Consider the following 25,377-nt stretch of genomic DNA (forward strand, 5'->3'; position numbering starts at 1 on the left):
CCATGGCGCAGCAGCAGGCAAGGTACTGGTGCCTGGCTCTGGCCAGTGCTTCATGTCACAGCAAGGAGTGTAGCTCCTGCTGGGCCCTTTGTTCTCTGGTGCTCCCCACACTTGCAGGACACAAGAGGGAAGCCCCAGACATTGGAGCTGGCTGCTTCCCCCACCCCAGCCTGCTCCAGTGCCTGGGGCTTCTCTCCTGTGCTGCGAGTGGAGGGAGCACCGGGGATTCAAACAGCCCAGTGGGTGCTGCACTCAGAGAATCGTAGAAGTCGGATCAGAAGGGACCTTGTAGATCTTCAAGTCCAACCCCCCTGCCTGGGTGGGAGAAAAACTGGGCTCAAATGAGTCCATCCAGGTAGGCATCAAGCCTCTTCTTGAAGATCCCCAGGGTAGGAGCCAGCACCACTTCCCTTGGAAGTTGGTTCCAGCTCCTAGCCGCCCTAACTGTGAAGTAGTTCTTATGGATGTCTAATCTAAACCTACTCTCCAATAATTTGTCCATTTGTTCCTTGTCATGCCAGGGGGCGCTAGGGGAAACCAGTGTCTCCCCCAAACCCTTCTTGTCCCCCCTAGTGAGTTTATAGACAGTCTCCGGGGGGGTGTCCCTTCCCCCCCGCCTTCTCTTGTGAAGGCTGAACAGGTTTAGGTCCCGCAGTCTTTCATTGTTGTCCCCGGATCATGCGGGTGGCCCTCCTCTGGACCCTTTCAGTGTTGTCCACATCCCTCCTGAAATGGGGCACACAGAACTGGACGCAGTACTCCAGCTGCGTCCTGACCAGCGTTGCCTAGAGGAGGAGGATCATCTCCTTGGCTCCACTTGAGATGCACCTGTGGATGCACGACAAGGTCCAGTTAGCCCTGCCAGCCGTGACCTTGCATTGTCGGCCCACGTTCATCTTGGAGTCAGTAATGACTTCAAGATCCCTTTCTGCCTTTGTGCTCTCAAGAAGGGAGTTTCCCATTCTGTAAGTGTACCCCTTACCAGATCATCGCCTGTGGCCAGGACCAGGTCCAACAGGGCGTTTCCTCTGGTGGGACCATGCACCTCCTGAATTAAGTGGAGGTCCTGTATCTCAGCTAGGAACCTCCTGGAATGGTCTGTCCTGGCTGACTGTTCCTCCCAGCAGATGTCATGGGTGACTTTAATTGCCTGGACAACTACATCCCTTGCCTTAAGTGCCACCTGAGCTCCATGCTGTTGCAGCCTGCCCCTGGGCAAGGGCTCCATGCTGCAGCCAGCCCCACACTCTGCTCTCGCCCAGCTACAGCAACTCCCCTCACCCCCCCTGCCCTACTTCCCTACCTGCTGCCCAGAGGAAGCGGGATGCCAAGGAAGCCTGCAGCAGCAACCCTGCCTGTGCTAGGAGAGCTGGCCCTTCTGCCCACGAGGGTGAGAGCGAGGCGTAATGGGACAAGCTGGGGGTGAGTGTAGGTGCCTCGCTCCCACCTTTGCAGGTGGAAGGGTTGCAGGGGGCACCTTGGGCCGAATGAAAGTGCCTGGCATGCCATATTTTAGCCTGTGGGCCATATTTGCCCACCCCAGCTTAGAAATTGATTCTTTGCGGACCTGCTCCATGATTCTTTTAAGGGACTGAGGTGAGACTGACTGGTCTGTAGTTCCCTGGTTCCTCCACCTTACCTTTCTTAAAGATGGACACTATATATTTGTCCAGTCATCCAGGACCTCTTCCAATCGCTATGAGTTTTCAAAGATGATTACCAGTGGCTCTTCAATCACATTGGCCAACTCCGTCAGCACCTTTTGGGTGCATCATGTCTGGCTCCACAAACTTGTACACGTCCAGTTTTTCTAAGTAGTCCCTAATCTGTTCTTTCACCACTGTTGCTGACTTGCTCCCCAAACTGTGCTGCCAGGTACAGTAGCATGGAAGCTGACCTTGCCTTGAAGACTGTGGTAAAAAGAAAGCATTGAGTGTTTCCCATCAGCCTTTTCTGCAGACTCCTCCTGTTGCCCCTTCCAGCTTGTGCTTTTTCCAGGTCACTTGCTTCCCCGCTTACCTTGGGACTTTGGTCTCCATCCTCTGGCAAACCTAATTTAAAGCCCTCCTCACTGGGTTAGCTTGTACTGTTACAAGACCATGCACATGTAATGTTTTCATCATAATAGCTGCTGTGTGCTCTAGTGCAACTGCAGCTCACCCTCACATTTTAAAGCACCTAAAGGGAATGTTTGACCATACCTTAGTTAAGTTGTATATCTTGTTGTACTCCATTGTAGTTTACATTTATGTACAAAAAAATCATCGTAAAATTACACCAGGATATGTGAATACCTACTAGTGCTCATACTCAATATATTTGTCCATGGAGATATTATTAGGTAGTCACAAGACATATGCCTAACACATGAATGTATAGCAGAAATATGGTTGGCAGTTCCATCCTTGAATCGACACCTGTCTGAAATTTTTATCAGGAGCTGAGCTTTTATGTTGATGCTGCTGTCTTAGAAAAGGCTGCCTCCTGTTTGCAAGTAGTACTCCTGCCAATATGAACTTTTAAGATATGTAAACAGAAATAAAGGATGAATTGGCTGTTCTGAGCTTTGGGATCTGTTCTTTTAATGGGAAAAATGTTAAGTTACTAATTGGTTTAGAACAGTGGACTGGCAGTAGAAATAATTAATACAGTTTGCAACAGAATTTCATACAAAGGGAGTCATGGATAGCTAAGTACTTCATTCTTTTTTTCGTTAAATGTGTTACATATATATCTCCTGTGGTTTGGTACCATATTGGGTTACTAATTTGTTTCCCTAAAATGCCTGAAGAGTCATAATTAGCACTGCTTAACATTTTAATAGCTTTTGATTTTAATTGGTAAATAATAATATTTCAAGTGAGCTGACTTTTTTTTTTTTCCTTTTTACAAGGTCAAATTGCTATGTTTCAAAGGAGGCTATATGTGCTGCTGAGAAAAACCAGTTATCTTCTGTTATAACCTGATTGCTTGTGTATATATAATGTCATGTTAGTCAAATGTTTGTCTACTATATATATTAAGGATGACACTGCTAGTCTAAAGAATCTTTCTTAAATAAACTGAATATATTGAGTATCAAACAGTGGAATATATATATATAAATAAAAAATTCCAAATGGTGGAGTGTGTGTATAAAAAATAAATAAAATGTTGTCTTTAGCAACACCATTAGCTAGGGGAATTACAGCTTTGACTAGAAGCACTTCCCATATACAGTATTTCATAAAACAATTTTATTTGTTGTCTGAGATCTATACCAAACCCAGTCCTTCAGTTTATTTCTTCTATCTAATATTTAATGTTTTACCAGCTTCCATTATTCTTTATAAATGAGGGCAAGGGGAACTAATAGTAGACTGAACTAGGGTGTTCTCTTTTACAATAGCCAGAACCAAGCTATTTGGCTTATTTCCCAGGTACTCAGAATCTGAAGGTGTTTACACACGTACTCAGCCAACTTAAAGGTAACTTAACTAAGCCAACTTAAGTCATGTCGGAGTGTATATACTGTATCTCCTTGACATAGTCACAGTCATCTTGTGAACCAAGTTGACTTAACTAATGTGGCCTAAGATAATATACTTCCAAAGAGGTGTGTTATTTTGCTCCACATTAGTTAAGTTGATAATACACCTTGGAGGGATATTATTTTGCGCTGCATTTAAGTCAACTCTGCTTTGCTCTCCTCTCTGACAGTTAAGTTGGCTTAAAAAAATTAAGTTGGCTTAACTGTTAGAAATTTAGCATGTGTGTACACATCCTATATGTTTTAAAAAGCCTGTAGCGGTGGGCTTAAAGAATATGCTATGGCAACATGGAGACTCTTGAGCTTAATATTGAATGATACCAAAATTGGCTACAAATTGGCTAATGTGTTCTGCCTGTTGAAGGTAATAGCCCCCTCAGTGAAAGTGCAGGCAGCCCATTATTTCAATGAAAAAAAAATTATTCTTAGACATGTAGGACATGCACTTATTTAATGTTATGTTGTCTACAGAGAAGTCCAGATCTCATTCTGTCTTTGGAAGAGCTCTTCTACAGCTATTCATTTAGATTACTAGTACCCATTTCCTTCAGTAAGATGACTTCTTGGGAGTTAATGTCCATGCAGTGCATGGGATGAAGCAGCCAAGAAGAATTATGGTGGTTATATGGGTTGTCCAGATCTGATATGCTTGTTTCCACAATGAGCTACCCTGCCGCTATTATAGAGGCCGCTAATATTAAGGTTCTGTATGAAGAATCTGTATTCTGCATGGATGGAGTATATCTAGGCAATGCACTTAAAGAACTGCAGTTAGTAGAGTATGTAACCTGATGATTCAGCTTTTGAGTAGCTTGATAGGTAAAAAGGATTTTTCTTCACTTCCAAGCAAGAACCAAACTATACCATCTGTGCTTTTAGTCTTGACTATAGAAATGTCCATAATATCCTCTGAATATTTGTTAATGGCCTTTGCTACAGACATGTAAACCTTGAGGTATATTGAGTTTCAGTTTTAAACCTATTCCTTTAATGTTATTGGTGTTGCCCATCTATAAACTGTACCTTCTGTTTTCAGTTGTATGTAACTGAAAAAAATTAAACTTACTGTTTTGCCATATGCAAAGGGACCAGAAAACTAGCTGATTTATTTGTCTGGCAAAATAAGGTTAACTTTTTTCACTCTTACAGGTTGATCAAGGTCCAAATACTTGTGAATGTCATGTTTGCAAACAAGAAGCTTCAGGTCTGACTGCCTCAGCACTTACCGCTGGACGTCTTCCTGCTGGTCATCAGTTTATAAACCCAGAAAAGCCTGCACATCCTGCACTTCACCTTTATCCTCATATCCATGGACATATACCATTGCATACTATTCCCCATCTGCCTCGTCCACTTATCCACCCCACCTTATATACAGCTTCTCCCTTTACACACAATAAGGTAAGTTGGGTGAAGAAAGTGCTTTCTGGTTATAGAAGAACAATTGTAAATATGTATAAAATACTTTGCTTCACTAATAGAGCTGTGGGCCAGTGAAACCATAATCAACTATTCTACAGTGTAATTTGTTCATATAATCTGTGAACTAAAAATAAAAATAAATATAATCTTATGATGGAATTTAGCCATCATTTAGCTAGTAGTTTTTTTCCATCAGCCTAGCCCCGGTAAAGAGTGTTAGAACTGACATACATAAATGTAGTAAATTTTTAAAAGATTACCACAATCCTTTCTAGCGTACCATAGCTCTGTTAAATGTTGTATTTTGGTATGGTTGAGATGTAAAACATTGAAGAGGCGAGAGTCTGTTCCTTCTTGGCATTGGTATCCTGGATTTAGGTAACATGTTGATGCTGTAAATATGTCAAGGTGTTGAGGACTACCACTGAATGTGCTGGTACCTTTAGGAGAGAGTGCAAATTCAACAAAATTCTTTTGTAGAATAGCATGGCTAGTTAACAAGAAAAGGATCCATTTTCTTAACACTGATACTGAAGAAATTAGGATCACGTAACTGTCTTTTCCAAAGCATACACATATGAAATCTAAATCAGGGTATCCTAGTGGGCTATTGTCCCCATGTGTGGTTTTGTTTTGTTTTGTTTTGTTTTGTTTTGTTTCCCGCCCCCATTTTTAAGATTTGAGGCTGTGTCCTTCCAAATTGTCAGGAAACATGCATTTCATAAGAGCAAATTTGAACCAAAAGGTGCTTCACGTTTTCAGAGCAACATAATCTGAAAAATGGGTTCTAAAATTCGGTTCTTGCATTCTGTCGCTTTAGGATTAAATTTAGGTGAAAAATGAGTTCTCAATTGGTACTAAAACTTGATTGGAGAGACAAAATAAGGATTTTTTTTAAGGGAAAAAATTGCAACTCAAATGAAAAGCCACTTGGGGTTGTATTTTGGAAGGCTGAATTTAGGGTGAATCCTCTACTGCTCATGCTGATAATGCGTAAGGGGAGAAGTCAACTTCACTCTCAGATTACTGGCTATATTTACAGACCTGGCAGTCAGATGGTAAAATATTTAGTTGAAAATGGAACAGATTCTTTAGCTGAAGCAGAATCTTCTCTTGAAGAAGGTGTCAGTTATTCAAATACAGAAACCCACAATTCCCTTTTGAACATGTCACTCTTCTGATCAGCTGGTTTGAGTCACAGATTCATTCTATTCGGGTGGAGGCTTTAATGTGGGACCCAAAGAATTTAAAAATGTATTTTAAGTATGGAAATAATAATATTTTTACATTTAAAATCTTAATCAGTGACATAAAAAAACCACATAACATAGTACATCTATTGGTGTGTATGTAATCAAATGGAAGTAAACTATTAAGGTGATAGGCATTGTCTGCAGAAGTGACTAAGGCAGGGGTGGACAATTATTTGGAGCGGAGGGCTGCTTACTGAGTTTTGGCAAGCCATTGAGGGCCACATGATAGGCAGCCGGGGCAGATGAATATAAATTTTCTAAATTTATTAGGGGCCTCGCGAGCCGGATAGAATGGCCTGGCAGGCCACATCTGGCTCCTGGGCCACATTTTGCCCACCCCTGGACTAAGGAGTGAAGAAAGTTTATATGATGCACACTCTAATGAGTAGGTAGTAAATTGGTGGGAAAATGAGGGTATTCTGAATAGGATAAATTGTGTTTTGTAGTTTGAGAAATAGGTAAAAGAAGAGGTTTGTAGCGGGTTTGAATTAAGTGAAGGAGCTGAATAAAGTCAGGCATGAAGTGAGTAAAAACAGCGGAGAATGAAGAAAGTTAACACTACTCATTCGAGAAAGCAAAGAAATAAGTTAGTGGAGCAAGAAGTGTGGGTAAACTTTGAAAATTGCAATGGAGACTTTATACTTGTATTGTAAGGTGGCTAGAAATCCTGTTAAGATTGAGGAGTGAGTGAGTGAGTGTATGGTATTTCCAGATACAGGTTAAAAAATGCATAGACTTGATTGTATTTGGAGAAATTAACACGTTATTAAGCAAAAGAAAGATCACTTTTTGCTTAAAGCAGAGTAAGTTCTGTGGGTAAGATTTAAGTCCATTTCTCAATTTTGATGCAACTTTCGTAAGCTTGGACAAGTCACTAAGGGCCAGGTCCACAAAATTATATAAACACCTTAACTCCCATTGAAATCTGTGGGAATTTTAAACAAATTTATGGATCTGGGTGTTTAAATCTTTTTCTGTTATGCATCTGTCTGGGGAAAAACATGACAAGTAATAGCTGGGGTGAGAGAAGTCATGAGTTTGTGGCGCACAGATTCTAATGCGGTAATGGACATGTTAGTGGCTCTGGCTTTTGTTCCATTTTAAATGCTGCACCTAATAAGTAGTCCTTTGTCAGGTACAGTGCAGAGCAAGATGAGAGGAATCTCCAGCATCAGTAGAACTTGAGTAGCTGATGGCTTGGCTGGGCATGGTACTCATCCTTTGGAGGATATGCTCTGGAGGGATCAAATAAAGAGGGAGATGAACATAATGAAGGGGGGAGTATGAACAAGCAGGGCATTAATCCTTGGAAAAGACTGTCTGGAGTGAGAGAGAGAGGTGGGTGGGGAAAGATCAGCTGAGCAGTTTTGGGACTTAAGGCTGGAGAGACTGGAAAAGAGAACAGCAGAGTGATCCTTGGGGGTGCTCTGGACTGCATATGCTGCATCAGGGATAGAGGGATTACCTGATCCTTTGGAAGGGACTAGAGGATCTCTGGCTGACCTGCCTTTGCCCTAGTAAATGCCTTTGGGATAAGAAGAGACTAGGCTGATTGTCCTGAGATGTGTTTTGTATCAAAAGGGTGGGTGGGGGAGGTTAACAGCCATTTGCATATGCAGCCTGAATGGCAATTAGCCACTGTTGTCCTAGGGCAGAGTATTAATTCAGATGCTTCACAGGAACTTAACATGGGAAAATAGGCTTGTTTGTCTGTAGGATCCCAGGATATAAGGCATTGCCCTGGTAGGAATTGAACTTGCTGTTTTTAGCTTTAGTTCTCCCCAGCAAGACCTCCTTGAATTGGGGCCAGGGAGGGTGAAGGACCAAAAAGCGGGGTCAGGGAATGGGTTGGAGCCTGGACCCTCTCACCTCCACATCCTTGTCCTAGAAGTCCATGGCTGGGCTGGCATCAGGGAATGCCTGAGAACAGACAGCTTCTGTGGTCCCAAGAAAGCACCACCCCCTCCATGCTTAGAGGTTTGTCATAGAGGATTGTTGTCTGAGAAACCATAGGCAGTCAGATTCCTATAGGTTTGTGCTTATGCATATATAATTCTTAAAAAATGAAGACTCGCAGAACTGTAACATGAGCACAGCTTTTTCGTAAAGGAGATTTTTCTTTCTAAATTCTCCAGTAAATTATTTTTTTCTTTAAAGGCTATAAAAAGCTAGTATACATTTGTTTATACATGTATAAAACAGGTACTTTGTTAACAGACATACATGCAGAAAAGAAATATATCCATGTTATCCATATGTAAATGGAAATAAACCTATTCTAGTTATCTCTTTGGGATATGAACATTGTTACTTCAGTTTTCCAGAATGCCTTTCATGATCAGAACACTTCATAATGACTGGAATTTTGCTGTTGGAGTGACTGTAGAAGCAAACAGAATATTAATTAGAAAATACTCTTATAATTTTGTAGGCATTACCACCGGCACCGGTTCAGAATCATACGAACAAGCATCAAGTATTCAATGCATCACTCCAAGATCATATTTATCCCAGCTGCTTTGGAAGCACTCCAGACTGGAATAGCTCTAAATTTCTAAGTCTTTGGGAACAAGAAATGATGAGTGACAAGAACTGGAATCCTGCTACTTTTTTGCCTGACACACTTCCTGGTGAGGGTTTGTTATAACTTCACACTGAATAGCTAAGAAAACGACATTATAAAACTGAACATGACAGTTTGTCAATGATGCATTTCATTGTCGCTTTTATGAGTGGCTCTGGCAAAGATTTGCTTCAATAATTTCCCCATCTGTGTTATTACAGTGGCTGAAAACATGAAAATAAAAGCTATTCAGTATCATGATAAGGGCACTAACAGAAAGAAACTGATGCCTTTTGGCTCTGATATTTAGACAGAGGTTTGCATGTTCAGATTTGTGTAGTTACAAAAAAAGATTTGTGAATTTGGTGACTCTCATAGGGTAGGGAGACTAGATAAAACTCCTGAGTTTCCTTCTACCAGGACCTTATTCTTGTTTCTTAAAACTGTAGGAGTGTGGCTAGAATAATACCACAATATCTACCACAAGTTCCTTCCTCTTGTAGCTGTGGTGGCCCAAAACCGTGAGAGCTGACTGGACAACACTTGTGCAAAAAATAAAGCACGTACTAAAGAATGTTTTGTTGTGTTACATTATTTAGACCCTCGAATAATTTAATTTCACTTTTCATGATGAGATGAGAAGAATGTATGAATTGCCTGTTGACAGGCTGCTTACAGACGTTAAAAAACAACCCAGAGGTTTACTTTAAACTCTTGTACCCCCATGCTGAGCCCAGTGCACACCGAAGAGGCATCGTACAAGTTGGACCCGGCTCATTCAACATCTGTATAAATCAGGTGCTTTAGTGGGGCTTTTTTGGGACTTTTATCTAATAGCTGATTGAATCAGCTATTGGATAAAAGCACCAAAAGGTCCCACTGAAGTGCCCAGTATATACAAATGCTGCAGAACTGGGACAAACTAACATACTGCTGCTTCCAGTAAAGTGTGTTTTCCCCCCACATCTGTCAGGAGTCAGAAATGTGAGGGTAAAGGCTTATTCAGACTTTCATGTGTATGGTAGATCCTGTGCCAAAGGTTCAGTAAATCTTGCTTCATTAAACCAGCAAGTCTGATGGTGTTGTACAATCTGTGCCAGTTTACAGCAACATGTTAGAAACCTATAAAATACTTTTGAAGCAAGGAGTAATTTGTGCATCTTATTACTCTTGTCATAACCAATATTTCATATTTGAAAGAGGACTGTCAATTAAAGTGTTCTTTTACCCAGGCTGTTTTTAAGTCTCCTTTTGTAGCTAATTAGTATCCAGCTACAGTAGTAGCATTAAAAAAAAAAAAAAAGTAGAATAGTCCATTGGCAATAGTCCATAGTATTGGGACAGCCACAGTATCTGGCCGATCTCAAAAGAGCCAACAATATCAGTTCATTTATTATTGGATAGAAGTTTATATCTCAGACCACCACCCAAGGTGGCACTAGGAGTACCTAATCATTCAGTAAGCATTAAGTTATCTTCCCTCCATGATGGAGGTGGGATACTGCCACTGCCTGTGCTGCAACTGTTAACTAACTAGCCTGGGGATAAAACTCAAGCTGCTTAAACTGATACTTTTCAGAAAGCCTAAATTCATTTGAAAAGGACATACAGAAATATATGGAAATGTGGGGTGCCACTTGTTACCATTACTAATGTTTAAAACATTCTTCAAATTGTAACTTTTGGTTTATATGATAATCTTGCCTGAGAATTTAAATTTATGGCTGTATTCATTGAAAATGCACACACTTTAGTAGTCTTACTGGGTCAACATTAGCAACACACGTTTTAGATGTAGCACGTCAGGATTCAGCACATTACCACATGTTTAACTCAAAGTGCCATAAAACAATTCTGGTAATTCTAGGAGTCTTAATTACTGTGTGTTTCAATTGAAGGGAGTGATATATTAGCACCAGCACTCTCAGAAATAAGACCTGAAGCACTTCCTACTACATCTAGCAATGAAGCAACAGCAGTTACTGATAGCAAAGAGAAAAAAATTGCTGCAAAGAAGAAATGTCTGTACAATTTCCAGGATGCCTTTATGGAAGCTAATAAAGTTGTCATGGCAACCTCTTCTGCCACTTCTTCTGTCTCCTGCACAGCCACTACAGTGCAGTCAAGCAGCAACCAGTTTAAAGTATCATCCAAGCGACCTTCATCGATAGGTAAGGATTGCTATTCCTATAAAATTACCAGATGTTGCTTAATTTAATCGCAGACATAAAGGTTGTATTATCACTTATGCTATGTAAATGGTAAACAGCTTCTTTTGATTAAAATTTAGCTATTACATTTGAGTTGTTTTCTGTATTCTTATCCAAAAAGGTTTTTATAATTAATCTTAAAATTAGTGTTTATTTTACCAAAGCGTCAATGTAAACAGAGCAGCTACTTAACCTATTGAAGTCTGTTTAAGGGGTTTTTTTCCCACCTTATTTGATTTGTGACCAAAATATAGCTATAGTGAAAAGGATCACTTATGTGGTTCTTAAAAAGAATAGAAGTCAGGATGCAGGTACTGCAGTTGGAATGGTTGGTTGGATAGTTAAGTGGTAACGTTGATCCATTTCCTTTGAAATAGCTCGTAAATTTTTCCTTGTTTTTTCACATCTAGGTGAAGTGTTCCATAATATCAATAAAGAGGACCATAGACATTCTGCACCTGTAGCGCCACGGAATAGCCCTACTAGTTTAGCATCACTTCCTTCACTTTCTCCTGCTGCATTGTCTCCAGCTTCCCCGCATCTTCCAAATCTTGCTGCTCCATCTTTCCCCAAAACTGCTGCAACAGCCCCTGGATTTGTGGATCCCCATTCAGGTCTTTGCCCCCCCACTGTTGCACCCCCTACTTCAACCACAGACAGTTCTGTAAGTGCTCCACCAAGTGTGTGCAGGTGAGTGGACTTCGGTTATTCTTAAATTTATATTAAAACGGTAACAGTCGAAATTAAAAAGCACACTTATCACATCACATCGTAAACAATTACACTGAGAGAGTGTGCCTTGTCTATTAGTTAAAAGTGAACAGTGTTGTGTTCTGTGCCTTGGTATGCCCCTGATGTGGCTGTGAGACTTTGCCTAAGTCACCTCAGTTGTGACCTTGCACACACAGCTATGGCCATGGTGACGAACATGTAGCATTCCATGCTCTTGTGTAGCACGAGTTTAACCTGCTCAGTTCTCAAATGCTTTTTTTTTTTTTTTTTTTTTTTAAATGCTGTCTGTGCCAAAAATGTTATCTGGATTGGGGAAAACAAATCATTCCTTCCAGTTCAGCAGTTCCCAGTCTGTGGTATGGGTACCACCAGTGATGCGCAGACAACCTGTCAGTGGTACACATTAACAGATTTATTATAATTGCTGTATATGACAAAAATTTGCTGGTGGTACTTTAGGTTGAACTGAAAAATTTGCTTGTGGTACTTAAGGTTGTATTATTTTAAATTGCTGGTGTACAATCTCAGTTTGGGAACTGCTGTTCTAGTTGATCCATCTTTCCCCAATAACAAAGCAGTTTGGACCGAAGTGCAGATTCTTCCGATGATGCATATACCAGAAATAGGCTTCATCTCATTTAGCATAGCCATGAAACACAAAAAGCATTAAAGATCAGTAAAAAGCAGTGTAATGTTAAAATAATCCAACTTTGCTTGGTAACCAGATAGACAGCATGCTCCTTCAGCAAGGTACCATATTTAAACAGATTTTTTAAGCATGACATTTTAAACTACCTAAGGTATCATTCCTCATTTGAACTATGGATACAGTCCTATAGAGCTTGCAATGTTTCAAGTTTGTAAAGATATTACAAAGGTTCAAACAAATAAACCTATGCAATTGTAAGATGTTAGGGAAGATTGTTAAATCAGTGTCGCTGCAATATCCAAGCGTTTGAACAGTGCCAGTTGAATCCTCTGAGTGCTCTGACCCATTGCACTGTGTTGTGGCTGTTATGGAGTAGACTGAAGAAGGCCTACAGCAATACCTATCAGTGGAGAAAATACGAATTAAGCTGACACTTGAGTTGGTGTCAAAGAGATTTAACTGTGTAGCATCTGGTTAGATTTATATTTCTGATATCGCAAAACAATTTTGTTGCTATTTAGGCCTGAAAAATTATTGAAGCTTTACAAAGGGGAGAGATTTATTCTGATATAGGGCACCTAGTGCAATAGAACCCACACTGTTTTTGTTAGCGCCTCTAGGTGCTAACATCCTACAAAATATGTTAAGATGTTAGTGAATGAAGTGGAGAAGAATTCAGAAAAAAATATCAGGATTCAAATAAGTGGTCTGTCTTCCGATGAAAACTGCGGTCAGCTCTGGTCACTCAGTTTAAAAAAGAGATGGAAGGGATTCTGAGATGGGTGGCGAGCATGAATAGAGGCACAGAAAACAATTTCAGATGAACACTGGGAAGATTAGAATCAGGTTTTTTTTTATCTTCAAAAGGAGATTAAATATAAAAGTATCCTGATAAATATATATAGAGAATAGATTATGCCTCCATTTCATCTTCCCTCTAGTACAAAGACAAGAGGATATTAATGACCCAAAGAAATACTTTTACCAGATATTATTGCAGTTGAATTCCATATACTAATTGAATGGAAAAAAAAAAAAAGCTAAGAGCATAGCAGGTTTCAAGGAGGATTGGATGTGGTAGATTACAGGATGCTGCAAAATTGCAATGATCAGGGTTTTTTCAAATATTTAAGGACCAAAACCTCTTGTCTAGTGAAGAAAGAAAGAAAGTTTTCTCAGGACAGACTGGTCTTACAGTCTGCTACACAGCTGCCTGCTTATTCTTCTGAATACAGTGAACTGGATGGACCACTGGTGGTTTTTTATTTTCAGCTGGCTTGGAGGCTCTTGACTAAAGTAGAGTTTGGACACTTGTTGAAGAAAGAGAAAACCAAGAAGAAGCCAAGCTGTGTGAGATCACCCAGTTCTCTGTAAACCACCAGGAATCAATGGCAGTCATTAGCAATCCATTGCAGTCAAGGATGATTGTCTTCCACAGTTGCCTTATCTGTGGGTCTGAAGATGGCTAATTGACCTTGAGGGTTCTGATGTTCCAGGTCCCAAAGTTGATTGTGTGTCTTCATTGTTTGTTTGTTTGTTTTTTGGGGGGAGGGGTTTGACCACAGTAAAGCGATCCCACTGGACACAGTTATCCAGTCAGGAAACAAGGAGGCTGGGCATCTGTGCACGTGCTCCGGGGCAGAGCAGGGCGCATTTTAATTGAAGTGGACCTCAGGAGCCACTTTAATTAAAATGCCTGCAGCATCCAGTGTATTCCACATCCCCACACTCAGTTTCAGTTACAGCTGCCTAATTGCACTCCTGCCTCATACAGGGAGCAGGACAAAGTCATAGATGACCCTCTTGTAATGGCCTCTTCCATTCCAGTTCATGGCTCAGAGGTCCAGGCCTTGCAATCCTGCTATTGCGTCACTAGTTGGTCACTGAAGGGCTTGAAAAACGTGCTAAAGCTGTTTTCATGGAAGATGCCTCTGCATTATTTCTTTTATTGTGGAGAATCTGCTGCACATAGTTATTAACAGAATAGGACCTTGATCCAGTTGCAAGGAGACCAGTTCAGTTGGAGATCTCGTTATGCTGCAGCCTTTGTCCATCTTCACAGCCATTGAGATTCTAACATCTACCTGCTTCACCACTGAGGACTTGTAGACCCATGCCTGGGGGCTGGACAGATTAATAATGGCAACCTACTCGCCATGTTACAGCACCGTTAGCGGATATATGTGGCTTTTCAGGAGGGAAAACATTGCCTTCTGCTGTCCCCATGACGTGGTGGTGGTGGTGCTGCTGCTGCTTGGTCTATGACTGCTTATTTGTCAGTTCCCCTTGCTTATTTTGCAGCCTACCTTCCTTGAAGGTCATTCCGTTACCTGCTGCCTGTGGCTGCACTGGGTAGCAGCACAGCTCTACCACCAGGAATCAGTGGATCACAGTTTCAGACTGATTCTCCTGTGATCATAACTAGACGGCAGTATTTTTTATTAGTTATAAGCTTCAAGAACCACTGTTCCTGATACATATGCAAATATATCTATCTCTGTATACCTCTCTCAGGTGTTTTCAGAATATATAAACAAAACCTTGTTTTGTTTGTTTGCTTTAATACAGTGACCCAGACTGTGAGGGCCATCGCTGTGATAACAGTAACACATATGATCATCAACAATATGATGGAGAGGAGAGCCAAGATGAAGATAGCTGTTCAGAACATAGCTCCAGTACCTCAACATCAACAAATCAGAAAGAAGGAAAATACTGTGACTGTTGCTACTGTGAGTTCTTCGGCCATGGAGGAGTAAGTTGCACAGTTTGTTTTTTGTTTGGTTGTTTTTGGCTAGTTGGTTTGTTTTTTTTTCGCTGCTCTCCTCTCAGAGCCATGCAAATGAGCTACATTGGCACTACTGCTGCTTCTCTCAGGCCCTTGCTCCCTGCTTGCAGTGCGAGTGCAAGGGGAGCTGGAAGCTGTTTCTGTGCTGCTGCCACTTTTTCTCCTTGGCCCTGGCTGGAAGCTGTGCTCTGTCTGCAGTCTTGAGGTGCTGGAGATGGGGAACAGGAGGAGAGAAGCAGCAGCACCCTGGGCACATCTAGCTCCTCAGCCCTGGTGCAGCTCCTGGACCCTGACCAGCTCCCCTCTAGCTAAAAGCTACATTCACACCACAGGCTTGAGGGAGGGGGAGAAGGTGAAGAGAAGCAGTAGCCTTATGGGCACAGCTTCTGACTCCCCATCCCAGCTCCTCACTTCTCAGCCCCAGCACAAGCCCAGGCGCAAAGCCTTGCAGCTCTGACCCCTGTATTAAAGGACAGAGAAATAAGGGGAGGATCCTACAGAGGTTAGAAATGGGAGTGAAAAATAGTAGAATTGAACTGGAAAATTGAACTGTTGCATCTTCAAAAAAAAAAAACCCCTGTAAAGTAGCTGTTCAGGTGGAGGTAATTTAAGGGGCCAACAAATTGAATAAAGGGGTGGTAGTGGAGAGAAGACATTTGGTTGTGTAAGTGCTTAACAGGGTTATATTGTAGCAGAGTATTCCCTCCAGGCTTTTTATAAAAAGCATAAAGTTACTCTGGCTTAGCTATAAGCAATGTGCTAGAGTTGAGCAAAGGAATATTTAGAAAGGAACGCTTCGAGAATATTCTCAACAAAAGAATTATCAAGTTGCTTCTTGACCCTAGAACCTTTCGTCATGTGGAACTTATTTTATAGTAACTGGTTCTGAAATGTTGAATGATTCATTTTTAATTACAGAATACCTATTTTGAGCTGGCCTCACCTATTGCAAACAACGAGCTTAATTTTAAATTTACTAAATCTTATGTTACAAATGAGCAAACTTTCTTACATAGGGAATTTTAATTTTCAGGTAAAGATAAGATTTATTGAAACAGCAATTTTGACCAGTTTTGAGGCATTTTTAACTAAGTTTTTAAAGTGTTTTAACTTATTTTGCCGCCTTTTCTTTAGTCTTTAGTGTTTGGTTCAAAGTGAAGCTAGTGAGACTTGAAGTGCACGCCCTTTCATGGGCAGCATATTAGAAGGTTTCTTTTAATTTTAGTTTAAAAAACACTAAAAGTATCTATTTGAGTTTGTTGCCACACATCAGCATGGTACCAGGTTGTCGTCTTATTGTCTCTGTGTCTTTAGTTATCTTCCTACCCATACCTGCGATTGCAGAATTGCTTTAGGAATGGAATGCTTCTAGTTTGAGCCAGTCCAAATTCTGTTGTCTCAGTACTGTTACCTGTTAAGCAAATTGCACATGCAGCATTACTGGCATTTGGATTCTGATATTATGTTGTAACCTGTATAGGCTCTATTTGAAATTTCGTACCACAGAATTGTAAATCATCTTTGTCTTTCATCCCTTAGCCACCAGCTGCTCCAACCAGTAGAAATTATGCAGAAATGAGGGAAAAACTACGATTACGTCTGACGAAAAGGAAAGAGGAACAGCCTAAGAAATCGGACCAGATTTCTGAAAGGGAGAGTGTAGTTGACCATCGAAAAGTGGAAGATTTACTCCAATTTATAAATAGCTCTGAGACCAAACCAGTAAGCAGCTCTCGGGCAGCCAAGCGAGCAAGACATAAGCAAAGGAAGGTAAGAAATAGACCCGTTTGTCATAAACTGTGTAACTTATGAATATATAATGTGTGTGTTTGTGCCATTCAGAATTGTGTAGCACCAACTTAAATTGACACTGTCACGTATTTTATAATGAACATGTACAGCGTTCCTGGTTATAATCATGGTGCTATTTTCAGTTGTCTGCCTTTTCTTTTTTTTTTCCTAAGAAGGGAGGATTCACTAATACCTCTGTTGGACATGTTTTATTAGTTAATTTAGTAATCCAGAAATATATGCGATTTGAGGAAGAGCTTTTTAAGTGTAAAATTTCAGGAGCCCTAATGCACTCCAGAGCAGTTGCATGACGTTACTAATTAGAGGATGTCAAAACTCACATTCTTCATGAAGGCAGCAGTTACAGGGAAGTAGGCCTGTGCAAGTCGGCAGTGATCCGATCCGGCTTCGGATGCCAGGGATCCGATCCAGAGCTCTGGACCGGGTTTCTGCTTCAATCCGGCTGAAGTGGCTCCAAAGCTTCGGAGCATCCTTGGAGATCCAGCCATAGGGGATAACAGGGAATCAATGAAATATCTATAACTTTGTTTTCTGTCTGATTTTTTTGGATGAAACTTGAGGGGATGGTAGTCCCTGCTGAGAGCATGAAGTCTGCCAAGTTTCAAGAAGATCGGCGCAGGTGTTTGAGGGGAACTGTACCCCAAATTCTTGAAAGCAAAACTCATGTCACATGTATGTGTTACAACACAGGGGGGTCAAAACTGCAGGGTTGCTAGCTCCTGGTGAGGCCAAAAAGCCTGCCTGGTTTCGAGAAGATCGGTGGAGGGGTTTGTGGGGTATTGCACCTCAAGCTGCAGACGAGCAACACTCGTGACATGGGTGACACTGTTGAGGCGCAGCAGGGTGAAAGCTGCAGGGATGGTGGCCCCTGCTGCGGCCACAACGCCTGCCAGCTGCCGAGGAGATTGGTGCTGGGGGCTTCTGGGGCCCTGTACCCCTAGCTGCTGACAGACTAAACTCGTGACATGGGTGCTTGTGCAACTGACTATCTCTGTCTTGGGGCAGTTGATAGTCTGTATTGTTTATTTCCTCTCCTTAGTCTCTGCTTTTGTAGGTGTTAATTGATTGTAATTAACTGGTTACATTAGCTAGGTACTGTGTATTGAGCTGGTCCCTGAGTGAATCGTGATTGATTGGTAACTGGTAACAGTAGCTTAGGAGCCAGGCCTGCAGTAGTGTCTCCCATGCCCCAAGACAGAGACAGTCAGTTGCACAAGCACCCATGTTACGAGTTTTGCCTGTCAGCAACCAGAGGTGCACCAATCTCCTCAACAGGTGGTAGGGGTTGTGGCCGCAGCAGGGGCTACCACCCTGTAGCTTTCACCCTGCTGTGCCTTAACACACACCATGTCACCCATGTCATGAGTTTTGCTTGTCCGCAGCTTCAGGTGCAGTTCCCCCCCGAAACCGCTGCACCGAACTTCTTGAAACTTGGCAGGCTTTGTGACCTCATGAGGAGCCACCACCCCTGCATTTTTCACTTCCCTGTAGCGTAACACACAGATGTAAAATGAGTTTTGCTTTCAAGAATTTGGGGTGCAATTCCCCCCAAACTCCTGCACTACTCTTCTTGAAACTTGGCAGGCTTCACGCTCTCAGCAGAGACTACAATCCCTGCAAATTTCATCCAGATCAGACGACAAAAAACAACAGTTATAGATATTTCATTGATTTCCCCCATTACACCCCCGGCTGGATTTCTGAAGAGGCTCTGAAGCTTTTCCGAAGCGCTTTGGAAGCTCTGAACCACTTCAGAAAGCCTAACAAAGCCAGCGCTTCGGTCTGGACATGCTGCTTCGGATACCAAAGCGTCCAAAGCTTCTCCAGATCCGAAGCTCTGTGCACAGCCCTACAGGGAAGCATTCCTTCAGTTACCATGGAGGCATAGGAGTAGTATGTTTGTTTGATATGTGGTAGAGTCAGGAATTGGAAATTGTTCATAATCAATGCACCATGCACCCCCCCCCCCCCCCCGCTCTCTGCTTTAGTCTGAATGGCAGAAGATGAAAGCCATGATTAGTGGAAAGCCATGACTTGTTTGGTAGGAAACTAAAAACTGGGTCAGGGAGGAGGAGGAGTAGTAGTAGTACAAAGACCAAATTTTAAGGTGTGCTTAATTGGCAGTTGGAAAAAGGGAATATGTCAAATCATTTTCCTTTTAAAATCATTAAAATTTGTGAAATCTGAAGGTACATTAAACTTGTGTCTGCTTTAATAAATAGGAAATCTGATTCTCTTGTTGTTTTTTTGGTTTTTTTTGGTTTTAATACATTTGCAGGCCAACTTCAAAGTTTAAAGGGAAAGGTTTAAAATGTAAGAGAACTTCCTAAAGGATAAATTTTATTCTTACTGTGTGATTTTCTTTAACATACTTTTTTTCATATCTAAAAAATGGATTTTAAGAGCTTGCTGTAACAATTTTGATTCTCTAGGTGGCACTTTGGTCTGGAAATCTGACATGATGTTATTTCATTGTGTTTTTGATGGAAATTCTGAGGTCCACTTGTTGGTGCTTCTCTTCTTAGCTCATCCTGATTTTTAAGAAGCCCTAATGTTAAGCAATTCCATTCTTTAAACCAGGGGTGCTCAATCTCCAACCCACAAGCCAGATGCAGCCTGTGGAGCCATTACACCTGGCCTATGGGTCTCCCTATGGGTCAGAAAACTTGGCAGTCGAGGAGCAGTGGCCAGTAATATGGCCACCCTCCCCTCAGCCAGATTCCCAAACATCAAACCCTGCACAATGCATTTGAGCCAGGCTGTGCTCCCTTCCCCTTGCGGGCCTAAGTTGTGTTCCCTCCTCCTCGCTTCTGGATCGGGGCCATGCTGCGAAGCCATGCCGCTTTCCCCACCTTGGGGCTCAGTTGGGGCTGAGCTGCGTCCCCCTTCAAATAGTAGAATCACAGAAAATTAGGGTTGGAAGGGACCTCAGGAGATCATCTAGTCCAACCCCTGCTCAAAGCAGGACCCAGCCCCAACTAGATCATCCCAGCCAAGGCTTTGTCCGGCTGGGTCTTAAAAGCCTCATGAATAGAGATTCCATTACCTCTCTGAGTAACCTGTTCAAGCTTTACCATCCTCCTTGTAAGAAGCGTTCTTAATATCTAACTAAACTTCCCTTGCTGTGCAACTTGAGACCATTGCTCCTTGTTCTGTCATCTGCCTCCACTGAGAACAGTCTCATTCCATCTTCTTTGGAATCACCCTTCAGGTAGTCGAAGGCTGCTTTAAATCCCCATCTCTCAGTTTTGACTTAAAATGCAAATACAGTTCAATTGTGCAATGCAGTAATGTAAGCTCAACAAAAAAAGAACTAAAATGGGCTTTTAGGTGTTCTGGAGAAATAATACTGCCTCTGAAAATAAATGGATCGCATGTTGACACTTGGAAAAATTCACAATGTTGCTGGAAAGGCCTATCCATGTTTAACATACATGATTTGCCAAGACTTTTAAACTGAAATGGATAAACAAATACAGCACAGTAAAACCTTGTTAATCTGCAGTAATGACAGGGGAGACCCATTACTAACCCATGATTAAATAAATATAGATTAATTTTTCTAAATGAATCACTCTTGTTTTGTTGGGTTTTTATGATAATTGTAGTGCAATTACAGTTTGCTTGCCTGGCTGAAAATTCTAGCTTAATAGTTCTAATTTGCTTTGTAATGTGTAAGTAAAAAAAAGAAAAGAAAGACACGGTCATTTAAAAAAAAATACTATTGGACAAGCTTGCTATTTTTTATTGATGGATATTGCTCGTTAAATTGTACTATCTTCTGGTAGAGAATATATTTTTCAAATCATTCAGTTGAGTCCTGTCTTCTCCATGTTAATTAAAACAATACCATAAAAAGGGTGTACTGTTCACTTTACTGAAGATACATAACTGTTAAAGACTAACATTACCTTGTGCTCGCTCGCTCACTGTCAGTTCTCTTCAGCCACTTGTACTTGCTCAGATTTTATAAAGGATGTGCAACTGAACATGTGATTGAATACTACATGACACATCTTGGTGTTAACAAGTTATACAAAAAAATTAACATAAGGGATTTTTTTCCAGACAATAGCTGTAAGGATTTAGCTCTTTCTAATGTTGCATACTTAGCAGTAAGAAGGAAAAGATAAATAACTCTTATTTTTAATCTTATTAAATATTTTAAATGCAGAAATTTTGTATTTTCCCAGCATTTTTTTATTGTTTGTTTTCTATGGTGTCATTCTTGGCAGGTGCGTTTACCTATTCCAACCTGTAGCTCTTGTTCCTGGAATATTTGTGTAAAGTTTAAGAATTAAGAGCTTTTCTGAAATCTCTACTTCTTAAACTCTTTGTCATCATGTACTAAATGGACTTCATTTCTTGTAGTTGGAAGAAAAGGCTCGTCTTGAAGCAGAAGCTAGAGAGAGGGAGCATCATCAACTGCTTGAAGAGCAGAGACGACGGGAGGAAGAGGAGGAGGAGAGATTGAAACAGGAGCTACAGAGGCTTCAAGAGCTTCAACAGTTACGAGCTGTAAAGAAAAAGAAAAAAGAGAGAACAAGTAAAGACTGTCAGAAGATGGACGTGCTTACTCGAAACTGCCAGGCAGTGAAGGAATCTGTCCCAAACACACCAGAAGACATTCAGAATGGCACACTTGAGCAATCAGAAAAAGTAGAAACCTCATCTGGTTTACAGTCAAGGCGTGTGAATCATATGGAACAGAGGTCGATTTCTGAGACGGCCTGTGAACTCTCCAATCCCATAAACTCCAGAGACTCAAAGCTGCTTTTCCAGAAGGATGGGACTGTGAAACAGCATGAGCCCCTCTCTTTTCTGCTTGATATAATGCATCAACACAAAGAAGGGAATAGCAAACAAAAGTTAAAGCAGATAAACAAATCATGTGCAGAACAGGTGAAAAAGCCTATTGAAACCCCCAAAGCAGCAGAGATTCAGCCTAAAACAAGAAACCAAATAGAACCCAAAGTGAAAGCAGCAGAACTCCCAACACTCACAGAGCCTAAAAAAGAGGAGAAAAAAATAAACAATAATAACAACAAAAAGCAGCTGAATCACATAAAGGAAGAGAAAGCACCTGTAGTGAGTGAGTCTCCTTCTCCAAGTGAGCAGCAGCAGAACAGTAAGCTAATACTTGCAGATTCTCCTCAGCCAAAAAGCAAGAACAAGAAAAACAAGAAGAAAAAAGGAGACAAAGTCAACAATTCCATTGGTAAGTGCATAAGTAAATCTTGAGACTTCGAATGTTGGGACTCCCAATTGCTCATGTCGCTATGCAGTGAGAGTAACTTCTAAAAGTTAGGTGTGAGAGGAGAAGGAGACCTCATTCATTTAATTCACAGCCACCTTAGTGACCTCTTTTAGTTGCTTTTTTGTTACCCTCGGCACTTAATTTGACTGTTTTGTATGTAGCCTTAAGAGATGTGCGAAGTTAACCAACATGGAATACTATAAAATAAGAAATGGAAAAGCTTGCAGGAAAACAACTTGACTTAGCTGTAAAGTTTTGTTTTCTTAGGTTTTATGCACTAGTTAAATGGTGGGAAATACGTTTCCGCTCAAGGTTTGAATTAAACAAAAGCTTGCAGTAAAGTTGATGAATGTTTTGATGTCAAAACCCATTTTGGGGTTCTCTCAAATTAAATAAATAAATAAATAAAAATGATCCATGTCTATATGGATAACATTTCAGTCAGTAGAAATATAAGATCTAGAATCAGGTTCTGCATGGCGAGGAAGCTTGCGATTCAGACATCAGTTACTTATGCATACACATGGATCTTTGCAAACTTATTCTTTCTAGTGATCAGTTTGCTCCAAGTGAAGTGATGAAACAACAAGAATAAAGATACTTTTGTTTCCCCCTCTAACAATGAGTTTAGTGAGCAGATAATATCATGAAGCTGGAAGTGTTGCATGTTTGTGTGTACCACACACATAGTACATAGTTATTTTTCTGAAGTGACTTCCAGCATTTCTAAACATTTCCAAATAACTGATCTCAAAAAAGACTCACCATAAGCAGGTGCAATTTAAGATTCCCCATCCTGTCTTGTTAATAGATCAACCCTTTTGTTGCTTGTTGTCAGCATTACTGTAGATTTGTCTACTCTACTGAAGCGATCAGTTTTATTGCTAATTTTGCAGTTTGGACACTTGGATATGTGAAATGGGCACCAGTCTTTCCAACTGATCATAAAATGTTCCTGTTATAGCAGCACTTAATGTGTCCTTAGGTATAATACACTTAACTTTGCGGTCTTATGTCCATACAGTTTCCCTTTACATTGTACAGGTAAAGAAAAAATTAAAAATTGGAGGCCTTTGACACACCTGCCAGAATTTTTTCAAGTCTCACTCCCAAGACAGAAAACAAAGATACATTATTAGGAGTGCCAGCTTGATTTTTTTTTTTTTTTTTTTTTTTTTTATGGTGCTGTTCTAGGATTGAATCAAATATCTCCAATCTCTCTCAAACTCTTCCTATTCCAATTCTTCTGTTTCCATTTAGTGCCATACCCCAGTGGATATTATGCTTCCCATCTTGCAGAAGATACCCTGATTTTTAGACCGTACCACCTCATTTTCCATGTTTTAATTCAGATTTATTTGATGGAAATTAATAAGTACTGACCAGGAACTGGGAAAGGAAGGAATATAATCTGTTATTAGGGAGCTGACGGGGAGGTACAGGGCACTCACATTGCTGCTTCTTGCTGTTTTGGTTTTACAGATCAAAAACTACTTACGCCCTGTTAGGACGTATTCCCCAATTTTAAAAGATGCAGTTGATCTGTAGTGACTTTTTGAAGAACCTAGATTAGTGCAGAGCCATTATACATCATTTTACAAGTTTACCTAACATTACAATTTAGGAAATGATATCCTGGTCTGATTTTTATTCTAGGTTCAGCTGTCAGTTTAGTATTTTGGAGTTAGGAGTCCTAAGCTAGAGTTCTTGGTCATGTTGTAACAAAGTTAAATTGATTGTCAATTATGTTACTTACCATGCTCTTAAGTGCTTCTTCAGATATTTCACAAACACTTATTTTAGGCTGCATCTCATTCCGCATCAGGTTGTATAGCAATGAGGAACAAATGTGGTGGGTTTAGGAACTGGTGCTTAACTGAGCAAAGCTTTGCCACGACTTGTTATGAGCACGGATCCAGGTTTTCCATTTCCCATGGGGAAATAGGAAAAAAAAATGCAGATTTCCCCCTTTACCTGAGGAAAACGTGGATTTCTCATTTTAACAAGGAAAGCCATGGACTTTGTGGTTTTGCAAAGAGCTCTCTGAAGGCTGGCAGGGTTCCAGCCTGCACGGGACTGGGTGCGGAGTGGGAGTAGGGCTGGCTCAGGGGCACCATGTGCATGTATATGCACATGACCGCCAGGCAGCCTGAGGAGCATCTCCTGCAGGGAAGTCAGTGTGGGGGGAGGGCAGAGAAAGGAGGCTGGGATTGAGGCCCCCATAGGGAGGGAAGGAGGCAATTGGGCCGGGCTGGAGCTGGAGCTGCTGCCTAGCTGGGCAGTGGATGGGGCTTGGGACCTGGAGCCCAGGGCTGCAATGTGCAGCCACAGGGCCCCAGCAGTGAGAAGGATGGGACTGTGGGCAGCTCTTCTAGGGAGCAGGGGATGGGGCCGACCCTTGGACACTGCAGACTCTCCCTGGGGAGCAGGGGGGGGACCCATGCCCCCCAGGGTAGGCTGTCTACTGCAGGCTCAGGCTCCCTACTCTCCTGCCCTCCCCTGGGGCCTCTGCAGCCCAGCGGGCATAACCTGGTGCTGCAGGGAACAGTGGGCTAGACAGGGAGGTTCCTTGCTGCTACAAGCTCCACACTGTCCTGGCAAGACTTCCCCTGTCTATGCAGCTTCAGTGGGGGAGGTGGCATGGGTTTGTGCCCCTCACTGCTGCCACACGGGGAGGGGATGTCTTGCCAGGGTAGCGCGGGGCTCGCAGTGGCAAGCAACTTTTCCGCATGGCCCCCACTGTTCCCTGCAGTGCCAGGTCAGACTTGCTGTGCTGTGAGAGGTCCCAAGGGAAGGCATCAGGGTGGGGAGCCCAAGCCTGTAGCATGTAGTCTGTCTGCCCCTGCCCCATGCGTAGATCTGGGGGCATGGGTCCCCTTGCTTGCCCTCCTGGGAGTGCATGCAGCATTAGGAAGCTGGCCCCACCCCCACCTGACCCTGCAGCAGGCGGAGGTTGGGGTTGGGAAGTGGGGAGGAGCTAGGCTCTGTACTCTGCTCTGCTGCAGCAGCTGCCACTTCCTGCAGGGGGTTGTGGACCCAAGTCCCTGGCCCTCTAGCCCTGGCAGCTGGAGGCACCTCTGGCATGGCCGAGGGAGGCAGAGGACTGTCAGTGGGGAGTGAGGGGCACTAGCGGGGCTGGGGGGTGCTATGGGGGGGTGAGGG

The 25,377-nt window shown here is 41.9% G+C and overlaps 1 protein-coding gene across 3 annotated transcripts in view; it reads left to right on the forward strand.

Annotated features, from left to right (window-relative positions):
• Positions 1-25,377, forward strand: part of FAM193A (family with sequence similarity 193 member A) — a 95,728-nt gene that overhangs the window by 55,746 nt on the left and 14,605 nt on the right. For 2 of the 3 annotated variants that reach the window (XM_019553128.1, XM_019553130.1), the window contains 7 exons: positions 4,679-4,930; positions 8,636-8,834; positions 10,666-10,938; positions 11,388-11,667; positions 14,927-15,113; positions 16,686-16,916; positions 21,330-22,176. In XM_019553128.1, coding sequence (XP_019408673.1) covers positions 4,679-4,930; positions 8,636-8,834; positions 10,666-10,938; positions 11,388-11,667; positions 14,927-15,113; positions 16,686-16,916; positions 21,330-22,176 — 2,269 coding nt within the window. The remainder of the gene's footprint in view (positions 1-4,678; positions 4,931-8,635; positions 8,835-10,665; positions 10,939-11,387; positions 11,668-14,926; positions 15,114-16,685; positions 16,917-21,329; positions 22,177-25,377) is intronic. The other variant, XM_019553129.1, reaches the window with a different exon arrangement.

This window comes from Crocodylus porosus, unplaced genomic scaffold (assembly GCF_001723895.1).
Source record: "Crocodylus porosus isolate Cpor-Errol unplaced genomic scaffold, CroPor_comp1, whole genome shotgun sequence".
NCBI classification, from domain to species: Eukaryota; Metazoa; Chordata; order Crocodylia; family Crocodylidae; genus Crocodylus; species Crocodylus porosus.